The 15,685-nt window shown below is 35.8% G+C and overlaps 1 protein-coding gene across 1 annotated transcript; it reads left to right on the top strand.

The window, feature by feature from the left end:
* The first annotated feature begins 5,657 nt into the window (after nt 1-5,657).
* LOC128235160 (uncharacterized) lies at nt 5,658-15,258 on the top strand. The gene is made up of 4 exons (XM_052949905.1): nt 5,658-5,984; nt 10,072-10,560; nt 11,265-11,653; nt 12,107-15,258. The coding sequence occupies exons 1-4, from the start codon at nt 5,819-5,821 to the stop codon at nt 13,796-13,798; spliced, it is 2,736 nt and encodes a 911-aa protein (XP_052805865.1). The 5' UTR covers nt 5,658-5,818; the 3' UTR covers nt 13,799-15,258.
* Nucleotides 15,259-15,685: the final 427 nt, after the last annotated feature.

Genomic DNA, 15,685 nt, shown 5'->3' with positions numbered 1-15,685 from the left:
AAATTCCCGGAACTTACATGTTCTTTGGTATGGAAACAATAATATATACTATATTTTCCTATTTTTTCTTCGCTCGCTTCGCTCGCGTATCTTTATACAACATTGCCTTTTGAGATGTACTCGTACACAACACAGAGTGCACGCAATTTAAACGTTCCCGCCTTCCCTTACTGTAATAATTCGGCACTATATAACATGATCATGTTGATGCGCCGTAAAACCCATACAAACAAACACATCAGTCAATTAATTTCCTTTGGGTACATTTATACGACAACAAATATGGCTGCGCCGTCAACATATGTATCCCAACATATCGAAAGTGCTTACACTGTTGCTTTTAACTTCTGTGACATCAGCAGGAGTGGAACGGTCCAACTCGTCATTGAAATTCATCAAGAACCCGCACAGGAGTACCATGGGCCTGAGCCGGTTCAACGCTCTCATGCTACTCTTCATTCATAGGGACATAAAATTGGATATTGAGGAAATTGTGAACATCTACGCCAGGAAATATCCTATGCGCATGCTACTGATAGATCCATTATGCGAATAGATACACATAGATAGCTATGCACTTAGAATATGTTGAATAGTAAAAGTATCTGAACATGGGTTCACAATTATACATGTATCTTCCCTCGTTTTTCCCGCTTAACGAAAATATACAAATTATATAAGCCACTTAGTCGTCCTAATAGAAACCTCGTTATGATATTAGAACTATAGGTATGCCCCTGGATCTGCTAGTGCAACCTTTAGAGTAATTAAAAGTTACGCCCCCCCTAACCCAAAATCCTGGATCCGCCCCTGTCCTCCACCATGTAAAGCTGGAATTTCCACACCATAACGTCCTCGTAAAGAGGCGGGAGGGTCATAAAACTGAGAAATAACAACAACAACATCGGCCTCAGCTGGTATAGCGGGTTTTTAAGATGCGTTGTTATGCTACCGCAATTCCATGAATAGAATGCAATTAAGGTGGCTTGCCAGTCTTCTTTGACGTCGGTCGACGTAATAATGGTAGTAAAGATAAGAAATTGCCCTGATATTTGGTAATCATACACAAGGACACCTCTCCTTCGTTCTGTACGATTCAGATCTATTATATTCATTTTTGTTTAGCAAAGGGCTGTTTCGTACAATTAATGAACAATTGAAATATCTGGAGTGAAAATGGCTTATGTTTTCGCTGAATTAATTTCAAAAACAACACTTGGATGCTCTTGACAAGGGAAACAGAATGATATAAGTCAGTGTTGTCAATCGGAAATTTCATAAAATGTCACTATCATGGGCGTTAAAAGTTTTTAAAAATCCACGATTCTTTTGACCTTAGAGCAGTACCATACGAGCTTCGGTAAACGATTTAGTCGACGAAAAACGATTCAATTTACTAACGACTTACGCAGTCTTTTTGCTAGGAAAATGCCGAACAAGTTAATTAAATAAAAAGGGGGTCTTTCCGTGAAATATTTCACAAAATGCGGTAGAAGTAAATATTTGCACAACGTTTGTTATTAATAACAAACTTATAATTATCATTCTGTTTCCCTATTCAAAAAGTGGTTCTAGAAATCATTTAGCATAAAAAGAATAAGCAATTCATGCAAAAGAATACTTAAATATTCACCAGTTGCACAAAAGCCCTGTTAAAAACTAACATGTCTGTAGACTTCACCTGTGCACGACAAGTAATCAAGCTTGAGATTTCCCGCTTCTTTTTTACTAAGGCAAGGGAGAGAAATCTGATAATAAACTGCATTATCTGATTACAGGATTATCTCTCTTAGACTGTAATTTGGCTACATCAGGTAAGCTTAAAGCTGCTGAACCTTCGATTTTTCGAGAAATTTGAAAATTCTTTTTAGCATTAAAATGTGTTTTCCTTAGTATAATTGTTATACCAAATACAGCTTGCTTGCATCACCTTATTTAAGTAAATAAAGCATTATCTTTGAAATTGAAGCAAAGTAATTATTTTGCTAATTCCGATTATCGGTGGTTCGGGAGCTTTAAAGTCTAATGTGCGGTAAAATAAGACCCCAAAAATTAAAATGAGCGAGCTTTATGCATTATAAGGATGATTTTATAGAACGAAAAAACTTTTTATTTGAAAATGTATGGAATACAATTGTAACAAGAAGTCCCAGGGTAAAACAACATCACATCATCTGTTTTGATATTAGGCAATTATACTAGTAAAACACACAACGTCTGTTAAGCACTACGAAATGTCACGCCTTAATATGTTCATCAGATGCTATGTTTTAAACAAAATTTAGCATAGTATATTTAGTATAGTTCTCCACTGATTCATTACGTGCATGTTTCAAATATCAGTTAAGCTTCTTGTTTTCGACATCGCCCCGGTCGCATACTATATTGAAAATATTTGCATCCACCTCCTCAGATAACCCCGATAAAACCCTTCTACATCGTAAGGCGTGTTAGTAAAAGCCTTCACATATACAGTCGTTACACTTTTGTCACGTTTTGATAGTAACGCCTAGTCCGCGTAGCAATTCACTAAAGCAGTCATCTAATTGGTCATCGTTTATTAGTGTTTGATATTTTTTTGGAATGTGGTTCCAAATTCGTTGATATGGCTTTCTTGAGAACTCTTCGCCATCTACCTCCAGCACTGGGACAAAATGATCGCTATTTTTTATTGTAAACTTCTCGATCCCTTAAATTACCACCAGTTAGGCCTAAAGGTTTGTATTCTAACCAACGCCACATTTCCTTACTGTCGTACTGAGAATAAACATACACAACGGTTCTAGTGGGCGTTACAAAAGCGAATATCTCCACTTCCGTTCTTCACTGCTGTTGTGTTAGCTGTAGATGCAGCAGTAATAACAACAACAACAACAAATATAAGAAATGAAACACGACAGTGACTTGATATGATATAGAGTATGTTAGTAATAGGTTAGGTGGGGGTCAACATTTTATAGATAAAATCGGGGGGGGGGGGTCATTATTTTATAAGGGGTGCCAGTATTTTATAGAAAGGGGTCATTATTCTATATAAAATAATGACCGGGGGTCATTATTCTATGGGGGTCAGTTTACAAAGTAAACCGGATGTCATTTTGAAACATTTGTTCCCCATGAAGTTCAATGTGAGCTGTTGTGAATTACAGCTCAATTGTTGTATCATATGAACAAATGCTGCTATGGGTTGTATGGTTTTGACCTTTGCATATGCGTTAAACACAGAGAATAATTAGTTCATACCGTTGCCAGATTACGCCCTAAACAATTGGTATAATTTGCATTCTTCCCTTAGATAAAATCTCTGTCGTTTGAGTTTGACATTTGGAATGGACAATTAATTACTGTAAATTGGAATATTAATGTGGTTTTAAAAATTACGATTGATCCTTAAATGAAAAGTAAATGCGTGTTATATACTAAACCCTTCAAGAGGGAGTTTAGATAGAGAGGTTTGTTTCAATATGGAGTTTACTTAAATGCTTCAAATATGTAGCTAAATAAAGGTGCCACATATTTCATTCAAAAATGCTGCCATTGGTGTCTCAAAGATGGTACAAAGCTCCTCTTGTGCATAAAACTTTGCTCCGAACGCAGAGCATATCTTTAACAATAGGTTATTCATCAAATACATTGAAATGGCTACCAGAGGGCAGGAGACACCTACTTAGTGTTATTGGTCAGTAGTTCATCAGTTTTCCTTCGTTTCTTTTATACATTAACTCCCACTTTGCTTCGTCTATACATTAACTACCACTTTGCTGCGAATATACATTACCTCCTATATCGTGTCGTCTATAAATTAACCACTCTATTGTTTCGTCTATACATTACCCCCAGTTATCCTCATCTATACATTAACCCCCATATCGCTTGGTCTATACGTTAACTCCCATATCGTTTCGTCTATACATTAACTCCCATATCGTTTCGTCTATTCATTAACTCCCATATCGTTTCGTCTATACATTAACTCACATATCGTTTCGTCTATACATTAACTCCCATATCGTTTCGTCTATAAATTAACTCACATATCGTTTCGTCTATACATTAACTCCCATATCGTTTCGTCTATACATTAACTCCCATATCGTTTGGTCTATACATTAACTCACATATCGTTTCGTCTATACATTAACTCCCATATCGTTTCGTCTATACATTAACCCCATATCGTTTCGTCTATACATTAACTCCCATATCGTTTCGTCTATACATTAACCCCCATATCGTTTCGTCTATACATTAACTCCCATATCGTTTCGTCTATACATTAACCCCCATATCGTTTCGTTTATACATTAACTCCCAAATCTGTTCGTGTATACATTAACTCCCGCTTATCCTAATCTATACATTAACTCCCATATCGTTTCGTCTATACATTAACTCCCATATCGTTTCGTCTATACATTAACTCCCATATTGCTTGGTCTATACATTAACTATATCATCGGAATTGTTACAAACATAAAGAGTTTAATTGTTTAGTATTCAGCTGATAAAATACAAAGCTGTTCTTATATACCGAACGCTAGATTTCATAATTTATTCGGGTAGTTGGTGACCCGATATGGGCTACACGGGGCAATGGAAACCATATCGGGAGTGATCGAAGGTGACCCGATATGGGATACACGGGGCAAAGGAAACCATATCGGGAGAGATCGAAGGTGACCCGATATGGGATAAACGGGGCAAAAGAAACCATAGCGGGTGAGAGTACTGCGTCCTGTGTATCCCGTATCGGGTCACCTACTAACCCTTTAAAGTATATATAACGTCGACAACCTGTTTTCATGTTTAAATGTTTCATTTATTCATCGGAATATTCATCCGAATTAGAAAATAAATGCCATTCTGATACAATATAAATTCAGTGATCCGATATAAAAAACTATTGGGTCATCGCATGACCAGTCCCGGACTAATGGCGTTACGTCATTCATGTTAGAGGCGTGATATTGAACGTTGTCCTTGTCAACATGGTACGACTTGAATATAGTATACGTACCTAGAAAATGGCGTACGACCGGAATGGGGGAAACAAAGGATGTTTCCACTGTGAAAAAAAAACAGCTGTGTGTACAATACGGATACCGGATTGTTTGCTTAACGATATCATGACTTTTACCCCATAAACCATTGAAATCTAGAAATAAACACCCAACAAAGTTGAACAGAATTAATTCCATTTGGCTCGTTTTATAAAAAAGGAATAAAATCACATAACATACATCTAGTCAATTTTGCTTGACATTTTTGTCATGGTTTAACCAACCATGCGTTCTGGATTAAAGCCTTGCCAATGAAAAAAAAATTTTTTTTTTGCGAAATTGCAACCCTCTGTGTTTAAGAGTAATACATGGTAATGCAAACACAATTTATGTTAAGGCAGAGCGATATTAAGCATGGCAAAACAAAAATATATGATATATTGCGAACATAGCACAAATAAATGCAATGTCTATACATATGACACAAAGCTTAGCTACCTTTCTGATTTGAATACTAATAGTATAGGTCAACACATGTGAACACGCAAATTAAAACTTTTGGAAATACACCGCATTACAGTAAACGGCATTTTACGCAAATTAAATACTCCTTCCACATCTTCTTTATCATAATTGTGGCTCGGTCTCGCTTACTAGGACGCCAGCGAGAGCATTTTTGTAAATTCTAGAAATTGTCATTTCCATACATTTCAGAAATTTCTTGGATTTTTAAAACTTTATTTATCAGACTTTAATACCTTCATGAATTACAAGCTCATGAGCATTGTGTTTAAGTGGAATAAAAGTATTAATTTAACATGACTTTACTGTGTTTTATTCTTATTACATGTTGCGGTTTAAGTGTTGTGAATGGAGATGAAGTAGCCGAAAAGGCAGTAAGGGAATATAGAGAATTGTGTCCACTAACGACGCTTTGCCCATCGCGCTCGAAGACGACACCAACTCCAACAACAACAAGAACTAGTACAGCATCAACAGTTTTATTTATAAACACTTCTTTCATACCGGATTTAACTAAAAATTAAAAGGGCCTATCTGAAATTTTCATATTTTTGAGATAAAAGAATTTTAAGGCTAGAAGATATGTAACAAATCAGGGAAATACTTTACAGACACCTTATGGCGCTGATATATTTGATATTCAAAGCTTCAATTACACATATATTTCATTTGCCAATAATCAATAAATAAATAGATATAATCAATAACGTAAATAAGCCCTTTTATCCCAAACGTTTTTCAGGATACTAAATCTTATTGTTCCTATATGGCAAGTAGGCCTTTGTTGCATGAACTGATTTTCATAAAATATATTGAAATATAGGTGTAAACGGTTCTATTTGATAAATTATTCCTTTACTATCAACATAAAAACAGCATTATGTTTGATAAAAGTATACACGTAAACGCGTTATAACAGACATTCAATGTGTTCTGAGCATACAATCAAGTATGCTTGAACAAATGTATGCAGACTAATGATCCACTGTCTCTGACGATACAGATCACTAATGTTATTCACTCAAATTCGGAATCAGAATCATCCTTATCCGAAAGTTCTGGAATGTTGTCCTTGCATTTGCTGTGTGTTGGTAATGAAACGATGTATCCATGAAAGTCGTCAGGAACGATCCCTTTTTCGCAAAGATTTACCAAGTCAGTCTTTTTGGGGGTAGACAGGAGAAGGCGTGAAGTATAACACATACCCATGCCCGAATCATTTACTGGCCACGTTTTTGTCCTACCTTTTGTGCGAGTGACTGTACGCTGGGTATTTATTTGTATGAAATTACCAGTTTCGAATGTTTAGTTCACAAACAATGTCTTAGGATGCTCTTTCTCCACTCTGATCCTGCGCACATTCAGTCAGTTAACCTTTGTTCCAGTAATAGATGTTCGAAAATATATATTGAGCTTTTTCACAAATGACTTTAAATCAAGAACGTGGTCGTATCTCAGAGGGACAGTGACATATGGGTTACTTTTCCTCGACAAAGATGTTACAGCAATCCACTGCGAAGGCACATACACAGATGTCTTTTTCTTCGACTGTTCTATAGTTGAATTCACATTCCTTTTGGCTGTGACCCGACGGTAAACACTTGTTGTTGATGGCCTTCAACTGTGGTACTTTTATGTACAATTCGCTGACAAGTGAACATGATGTAGTGAGAACAGCTTGTAAGTCATGTGTTGCTTCACTGTATTTTTATACTTTTTTTTTAACCTTTCCTGCAGTAGTGCGACTCCATTTCAGAAAAAAAACTGTTGTCACAGACAGTGTTGAAAGTTTCTTAATTTATGTGGAGGGTGCTTTACGACCTCATATTCCTTCCCATTGCAATGTCCCATTCTCATTTCTGGTCATTGCATATTTTACAACTTTCTGTCCTATGCCAAGTGTTTAAGAAATAACTGTGACAGACCTGCTCACGTTTTTCTCCAGAAGCAAGGTGACTTTTGTTTAATCCAAGTTGATTGACGACATGGTGTGTTTTTGTTACAAATAAAGAATCGTTGTCGTTCATAGTTTGAAAGGGCGTAGTACATACCAAATATTTGTTGTCGTTCAGATTCACTAAATTTAGTTCTGCATTTAAATCTACAACGACCACAGTTCTGAGGTTTTACGTATTTCGATTAAACAGTTTTCCGTGTCCGGGATATATCTTGTTTACCACCACATCTAATCCACTTTTTATTTTTCTGCTTGAACACGTTTTAGATGGGCTCTTATAGTCGGCTCGCTTGTGTGGTGTAAGTGTTATTTTATTTTCTGAACTATCAACTTTGTTTCCAGTCATACGTTTACTCGGTGTTGTATGCACAGGATTAGGTTCCTCGTTCTGGTGTTTAATCGTTCTTCTTGTCTTATAGACAGGTAGGCCATTTCAAAGAGCTTGTATGAACTGTTTCTATCCATTCAGATGGTTTAATGTTAATACTTGGTGTTTCAACAGAATTTGAAAATATTCGAAGGATACTGTTATATTTATAAGCGATAGCTAATGGTAAACAGTCTGCTATGCTTGTATTCCAGTGACCACTTCTTCTCAAATCATTATTTTCTTTTATAAATTCATCATTCTGATTTCCTTCCTTCAAGTGTAACAAAAACTGCGTAGCGATCTTTATTTTGTAACATATAATCACAAATTGAATGTCTTAATTCATCAATGTCATTCAAGACATGTTCCTGAACACTTCTTGCAACAGCAGCAAAGAAATAATTTCCATCCGAAGCAACATGTATGCGTTTCCTTTCATTACATGCCAGTTGGTCTAAGCGAGATATGTGTATGTGGGACTAAAGTAATTGCAATTTTCTATTCAAAAGCATAGCTTTATCTACATCAGTTAATTTGCTCCCAATCTGTTTTCTTTTTTATTACCTTCTGTCAGTATTTTTATTGATTTTTAAATTTTGCCAGTAGCAGATTTCCTTTGAAATGTCTTGGCTTTTGCTTGATATTAGGCGACTTACTCCTTGTTGGTTTCTTCCAGGCCTTATTATTCACACCTTTGCAGTATTATCTTGTCCCTTGTTTTACATGCGACAATTCCCCTGCCTCGGAATCAGTAGAATCAATTATGTCCTTATCAGGGTTACACAATACATCCTGGTTACTATCATCAGAAACCACTTTCTTCTTCAATCAATTTTCTCCTTACTGGCTGCTTATTTGTCCTATCAATGTTCTCGAACATAACTTTGCCAGTGGTACATCATCGTCGGATGAATCCTGTACACATTATCATCGTGTGCTGGCTTATTTATATCTTTTTGTACCAGATCTCCTCCAGTGTCTGATTCGCCTCTCCTATTGTGATAAAATTTGAGAAACATATGGTATAAGAATACTACAAACTTACTTATTTGCATTAATTCTATTATATATCTATTCATATTGTACACTTATATTTATCAATTTATGTAATATTTTATAACATTACAGTATTTGTTATTGTTTTACACACAAGGTTATTGAAAATAAAAAGGAAACTTTTGAACATTCTTCATACAGAGTACATGCAATGCCTTCCTCAGTACAATTACTAGCAAAAAACTCTTCATCTGACCATTCAAAATGACCATCTGTGTTCTGCAAGAGATTTAAGAATATATTAAATAGTTGGAGCATCATTAAAATGAATTTTATTCTTTAGATTTAGACTTATGTTGGTAAAAATAGTCATAATGAATATTAAGTCCAGCAGGATACTAACATCAGAAAATAAAACATTTATTGAAATGGGTAAACTTCATAAAACTGATTTTCTGAAATAATTTGATTGCATTACACATATTACAATATAGAACTTAGAAAACAATCACCTTTGATACTATATTTTAATTTGTAAACACTTTATTATAACATTACTTATGTGAAAAACTACAGAAACAAGCTCAGTAGCAAAACGTTTAAACATACACCCGGTTTAATGGCACTGGGTAAACGCCAAAGACATAGAACACAAAAAACAAAAATTCACAAACAAGAAACACGGAAGAACAGCACAAAGCTCCACAAACAGCACATACATTGCTTGCATAAAAATCAGCCATTTTTCCTCATTCCTTTGCTTTAATTGTTTGCAAAATGTTAATGTAAACATTTGCAGGGAACAAAACAATCTTTTGTTAAAACAGTCCTAGGAAATGCTACACCCGACCTGTCACCAATTTATTAATATTTGATAAACAAGATGCAGGTTTTGTGAAACTGCTTGGGATAGAAACGGCCTATATTCCAAATAACACATTTTACCTAAATATATATGAAAATCTTTGGAAATCGTTTGTAATAACAAGGGCCTATTTGACAAATGGGTCCTTTTACCACAAAACTGCATACACATGCATCCTTTTACCGCTAACTTGTTATTTATGTAAGTTGGATATGACCATTGTATTTTGACTCATATATGTAAAATATGACAGGAGGTAGGTTAGATAATTTTACAGGAGAAATATATCATTAAATGAGACGGAAATATGCAAAGATCTCAATTTTGGTCAAAATGTCAGAAAGGCCCTTTTAATTCTAAGGTGGCATACATTTTAAACCGTTGAGACATAACATTGCTCCCCCGGAGTGGCCAGGTGGCTCATACGCTTGTTGTTTGGATTGTTCATGTGATTCCAACTGTGGCCATGATTGCTGTCCTAATGTTCTGGAGGATTTTATGAGTCCTGCTGAGGTAGAAGCGACCCGCCAGTGGCAGTGCGTCCACACACAATATACAAAGTCGAAAAATGACTATATTAATATAGATAATTCTTTTATACTTGTTGGACAATGTCCAAGCCGGGTCAAGAACCAAGACGTAAAGAAGAAGTGTTTGCAAAAGTACGACGAATATGATTTTGCGGAAGGTCCGCAGTACTTTGTGCCAGTGTCTTCTAGGTTTAGGACGTACAGAAATAGATATTGTGCAGAATGTCAAGGGGAAACGGATGGTGATCTCATACCATGGAGTATGCATTTGGGATGTGAATATGGCAACGCGTTCTTGAACAGGTTTACGGATATCCCATGTAAGTTAAAATAGCCTTTTACAAGACATGCTAAGCTAATTTTAACACATGTTTATGTACGAGAACTCTACACGGTTTAGTTACAAAGGATACATAACACATAAATGTGTCCCTTCTTTATACATATATTGCATCGGTCCGTATAACACTGTATTTTAATAAAAATCCATTTTTATGAGATCAGTGTTCAATATCGTATTTTTGGCCGGACCGGTGCTCGCAAAAATGCAATATCGACCGCTGACGTCATACACTTTCGGGGCCTGCCTAGCCGGTCCTATTCATGTCATATGACTCTCATGACAGTGATGTGTAATACTTCTTAAACATATCCGTGATAAAATACAAACATTCCGCCCTAGACGATATGAATTGAATTATTTAAAGTTTTTAAATTAAAAAAAAAATCAGAGATAATCAGAGATAATCACTCAGTGTGACAAGCGGACTTTTACTACATTTACAACAACGATCTATTAGTATTTAATATTAAGATAAACAATTGACAGAGCAAATATATTACATTTTGATTGTGTTGTGAAAGATGCAAAATAAATAGCATAGCTTGTATTTTAAAACATATTTTACAATTTTATCAATGTTTCGGAAGAAGATATTTCAACTGTTGTTATTTCTATCTGATAAGCAGGTATACGGCAAATGTAGTTGAAAGCAATTTCTGTTAAATAAAACGTTTGTTTTAGCCCTTCTTGATGAGCGGACGGACTGCTATATTTTCTTCCAACCACCAGAAGATTTAACTGCAGGGTTAGTACATTGCCTTATATACACTAACAGATGCAACGTAACGGGAAGATGGACGACGTATGACCCCGATATTGAGGCAGCCTGTCTGTCATACCGTTCTATTTACTTTAACTACAATAACGTACATTGTTACTTGTGTAATGGTGGAGATGCATCAAATGTCTCTACCTATTGTTACGATCGTGGACAAGGTATATATCGTGCTCCAAAGTACTCATTCATCTCGTTGCTTGATTTTAATGACCTTGAAAAATCCTTAAAAGCGGAAGGGGTAATGGTGCCTGATGAAAACTGTGATCATGGCTACATACAAGATCCTTCTGAGGTATGTTATTTAACATTTGCACAATCTATTTAAAATTGCAAGTCATACGAAACTTAAAGTCTGATATGTGATAAGTAAGCTCTTTGAGTTATATTTTGAAGTTGTAATAAATAATTCACAAGACGTATAAGACTGTAATGATTTGACGCTTTTCTCGCGTGTTGTATGACGTCGAATTAGATGTGGGAACATGTGATGCAAGTGTCTAAACCAAATGAGGTGAAAGCATCTTTATTCTTATGTCGCTTGGAGCCTTCCATAAATAACCCTCATTCAGAACGTTCGGAGCCCCTCGGTCATTTTCCATCGAAAATAACCTCAGATGTATATGGACGGTTTACAAGTTCAAAAATACATTCATACATTATATCGCTATAATTTTTTATGTAAGTGTGTTTGAATGTTTAAGAAATAAATCTTAGGAGCTTGTATTGCCTACTTGTTGTATTACAGGGTGGATGTAGACGTATCTCTTGTGCCAAAGGACAAATTCTAGTAAAAGATGGGACGAATATTCGATGTGAGGTGCCATTGAAAACTGCAGTTGATTCGTTTGCAGTTACCTTTCATTTGAGCTATGTACTAACTATGAAGAAAGATTTCAATTCATTTAACCCACCACATTATCATAAACTTCAGACAGTTGCCTTAGAAGACGTTTACACTAAACTTGAGTTTTTGCCGTTTCGAATTTCAGGTTTTAACCTCTATATGTTTACACAATTAAACACCAGTGTCGATGAGCTGCTTGGTGTTTTAAATAAAACTGACGATGAAGATATTTGGCCACACGTTAAACAGACATATGTTTCTGTATCGCTTCAAGTTGAGACAAATCCAACTATAAGTGAAGTCGGTGAAATGCTTCATGATATGGCTCAGGTTTTTACAGCCTCTGATGATCTTTACCTCGTATTCGACATGCAATACACAACAGCCCTAGATTTTGGACAAATTTCATACAATACCATTAGCCGCAATCACATGGATGTGCTATCAATACCCTTATGGATTAAGTCTGGGATTGAAAACTCGTTTGCTGACGAACACGGTAATGACATACTATTGTTCAAGCAAGGTGACAATTATGGATATCAACAACCTTTTTCTAGTCTTGAAGTAGAAGTCTGGCCGAATCCAACATGTCCAAGAATTAATCTGCTTTCGGATGAAACTCAAGAGAATACTATTGAAGTGCTGTTATCCACATATAACGAGGAAAACACATATGAAAAGCGTGGACTGGTATGTTATGATGATTTCATCAAGTATAAATTTGGTACTCCAGTGAAACCCAGTTACCCAAGTTCAGACCAGAATGCCTTAGCATGGATAACAGTTATCAGCATGAGCTGTTCGATTATTTCTCTTGTTGTAACTATAGCTGTGTACATGAGTGTGCCAACAATGCGACATCTTCCTGGCCTGAACAACATCGCATTATCAGCATGTCTGATTCTATTTTATGTGTTTGCTATGATGAGCTTTGTTAATTTTGATATATCCTTAATTGCTTGTCAAGTTCTAGGTGCTGCATTACATTTCTCTTTCCTGGCGTCCATTTTCTGGATGCTCACATGTACATTCCATTTCACATTGATGGTCACATCTGATATAAGCTTTTCAGTATCTTTAAGTATCAAGAAACAGTTTCTGAGATACATTGTATTCGTGTTAACAGCGGCGTCTGTTGTAGTCCTCATTCACATTTCTATAAGTTACATGACATTAGATGACAACTCCCTTGGATATGGTGGGCAACCGTGTTTCATAGCAAAACCGTTTCTCATACTGTATACAGCTGCTATTCCATTAGGGTTTATTATTGTTATGAATATTGCGATGCTAGTATACGCGTTGTATACTATTTCGAAACACTCAAGCGTTAAACCACATTCAACGCGACGGAACATTAGTACGTTAAAGATATTTGTAAAACTGTCTTCCCTAACCGGAATTGCTTGGCTGTTTGGATATATATACCAACTAACTCATGAAACCGTGGTGGCCTATCTCTTTGTTATTTTGACAGCATGCCAAGGTATTTTCATGATGGTTTCGTTTGTTTTAAACCGCCGGGTTTTTAAGTCAGTGTATGAATCAAACTTTTCTTCAACGGAAATGTCGACACGACCCATTGCTTGAAGAATCAGTCTTCTAAATTTCTAATAATTTCTGTACTGCAAAATATTTAGTACGTGGTAAAAAAAAACATGAACTCACTTCATTGTAACCAAACAATTTGGGGCGGATCCAATATTTGATGTTAGAGGAGGCGTTACTTTCAGAAGAATTTAACAATTTCTAGCTCGAAAATGTGCAATTTTAGCGTATTTTATTATTTCCTACTCCGATATTGACATAAAAAGTAAATCTTGAAGATTTGATAGGGGCGCGAGCCTGGTCCGCCCCCCTCCCCCTGGATCCGCCAGTGACGATATATACGCCGTTTACCATGTCAGGTTTCCTTTTAAGCATGGCCTGAAGCCGTCAGAGTTGCATCAGGAATAAACTTATGGCATACAGACACATTGATTTTTAAAGTCTTTCAAGTATATAGCCACACTTAAAGCACGTTTGAAAAGGCTAGATGAAAGAAAACTGTATATAATTATACATCTAGAGGCACTTATTGCAGTTTTAGCAGAATTTTGTTTGTTTGTGTTTTTTTTGTATATTTTTTATTTTTTTTATTTTGCTGGTATTTAGTGGTATTTGGAATTGCAACATAACAGGAAAATGTCTTTCGAATGTTCAAAATTGATGTAAACTTTACTGGAATCCTTACGTCAAAAGCGATACATATTACCACTAATCGCCAAAAGCATATATGCTTTCATAACAAGTGAAATAAGAGCTAATTTTCTGCTCAAATGCGCAATAATGTAGCATTTCAAAGAGCATTAAAAATAAATATACAGCATATGAGACTATTGATGAGTTTTACAAAGGTCTGTAGATTTTTAAATACTTTTGAATACGTTCCGCGTATGTTTTAGCATTGATACGATATGATATATCTCAAATGAGTGTTTATTTTGTATCGAATTCATTAAACGAGTTCATTTAAAAACGAGGCTCTGCCGATTTACATTTTCAAAAAATATTCATCGCGATTAAAAATTAGCAGTATTTTATGCAATTGAGTATTTGTTCTTTAATAGTGTAACCGACAACATACGTTTGTATAAAACAATAGTTGATTTTTGTTATGTCGTATATCATTGGTTAAATGACGTCGAACTTATCCAATCGGAGCGCAATATTGAAGTAAAAAATGACGTCATAACTCCTTGCGTGCCATACAAAATGAACGTCAAGTTTATCTACACAGAGGACTAGGCAAATGTTATTATGGTGGAATGCCTGGAAACGGTTGCCTCGCCAAACAAGGGGAGTAATTCTGCGACATTATTGTATTAACACTATTTATGTTGTCCGGTTAGCGCAGTGGTTAGCGCACTCGCTTTTCACCAAAGCGACCCGGGTTCGATTCCCGGCCTGGGCGCATGTGAGTTTGGTTAGTGGTCACCAAGCCGGACAATCGGGTTTTCTCCAGGTTCTCCGGTTTCCCCAACAACACAAGACCACACTCTCGCGCAACATCGTGCCAACGAGAGTAATCAATATAAGTCGTAATAGTTTGTTTCACAATCGTTGTAAAATTAAGTAAGTTAAAACTAAACTAACACTACTTCTTTAACTGCTCACTATTTGTAGTCGAAAGGCAGATACTTTTTCATAACACTAGCCAATTTCATCCTCTAAGCACTAACAAACTTCTTTTCGGATCTTTTAACCTCTCTAATGATGATAATGTTGTAATATGTACGGAAGTGCACCACTATATAAAGTACAGTAATCGCTTCTTAAGCAGTAAGCACAAGGAGATATATCTCTCTCTCCAATCTTAATTCTGACACACCAAATTCATGTTTCGTTCCGCGGATTTACCGCTCCTATTTTTTTGAAAATGTAAAAAAATTTTTTTTTATTTTATTTGTTCGCCCGCTCCTATATTTTTGGATGGAA

Source organism: Mya arenaria, chromosome 1 (genome assembly GCF_026914265.1).
Source record: "Mya arenaria isolate MELC-2E11 chromosome 1, ASM2691426v1".
Taxonomy (NCBI): Eukaryota; Metazoa; Mollusca; class Bivalvia; order Myida; family Myidae; genus Mya; species Mya arenaria.
Note: the sequence above shows the minus strand (reverse complement) of the source record. Positions and strands in the feature narration are given on the sequence as shown.

Coding starts and splice junctions, on each gene's coding strand:
- LOC128235160 (XM_052949905.1), top strand. CDS start 5,819: ATGACTTTACTGTGTTTTATTCTTATTACATGTTGCGGTTTAAGTGTT. Junction 5,985..10,071: donor TCCAACAACAACAAGAACTA/GTACAGCATCAA, acceptor TTTAATTCTAAG/GTGGCATACATTTTAAACCG. Junction 11,654..12,106: donor ACATACAAGATCCTTCTGAG/GTATGTTATTTA, acceptor GTTGTATTACAG/GGTGGATGTAGACGTATCTC.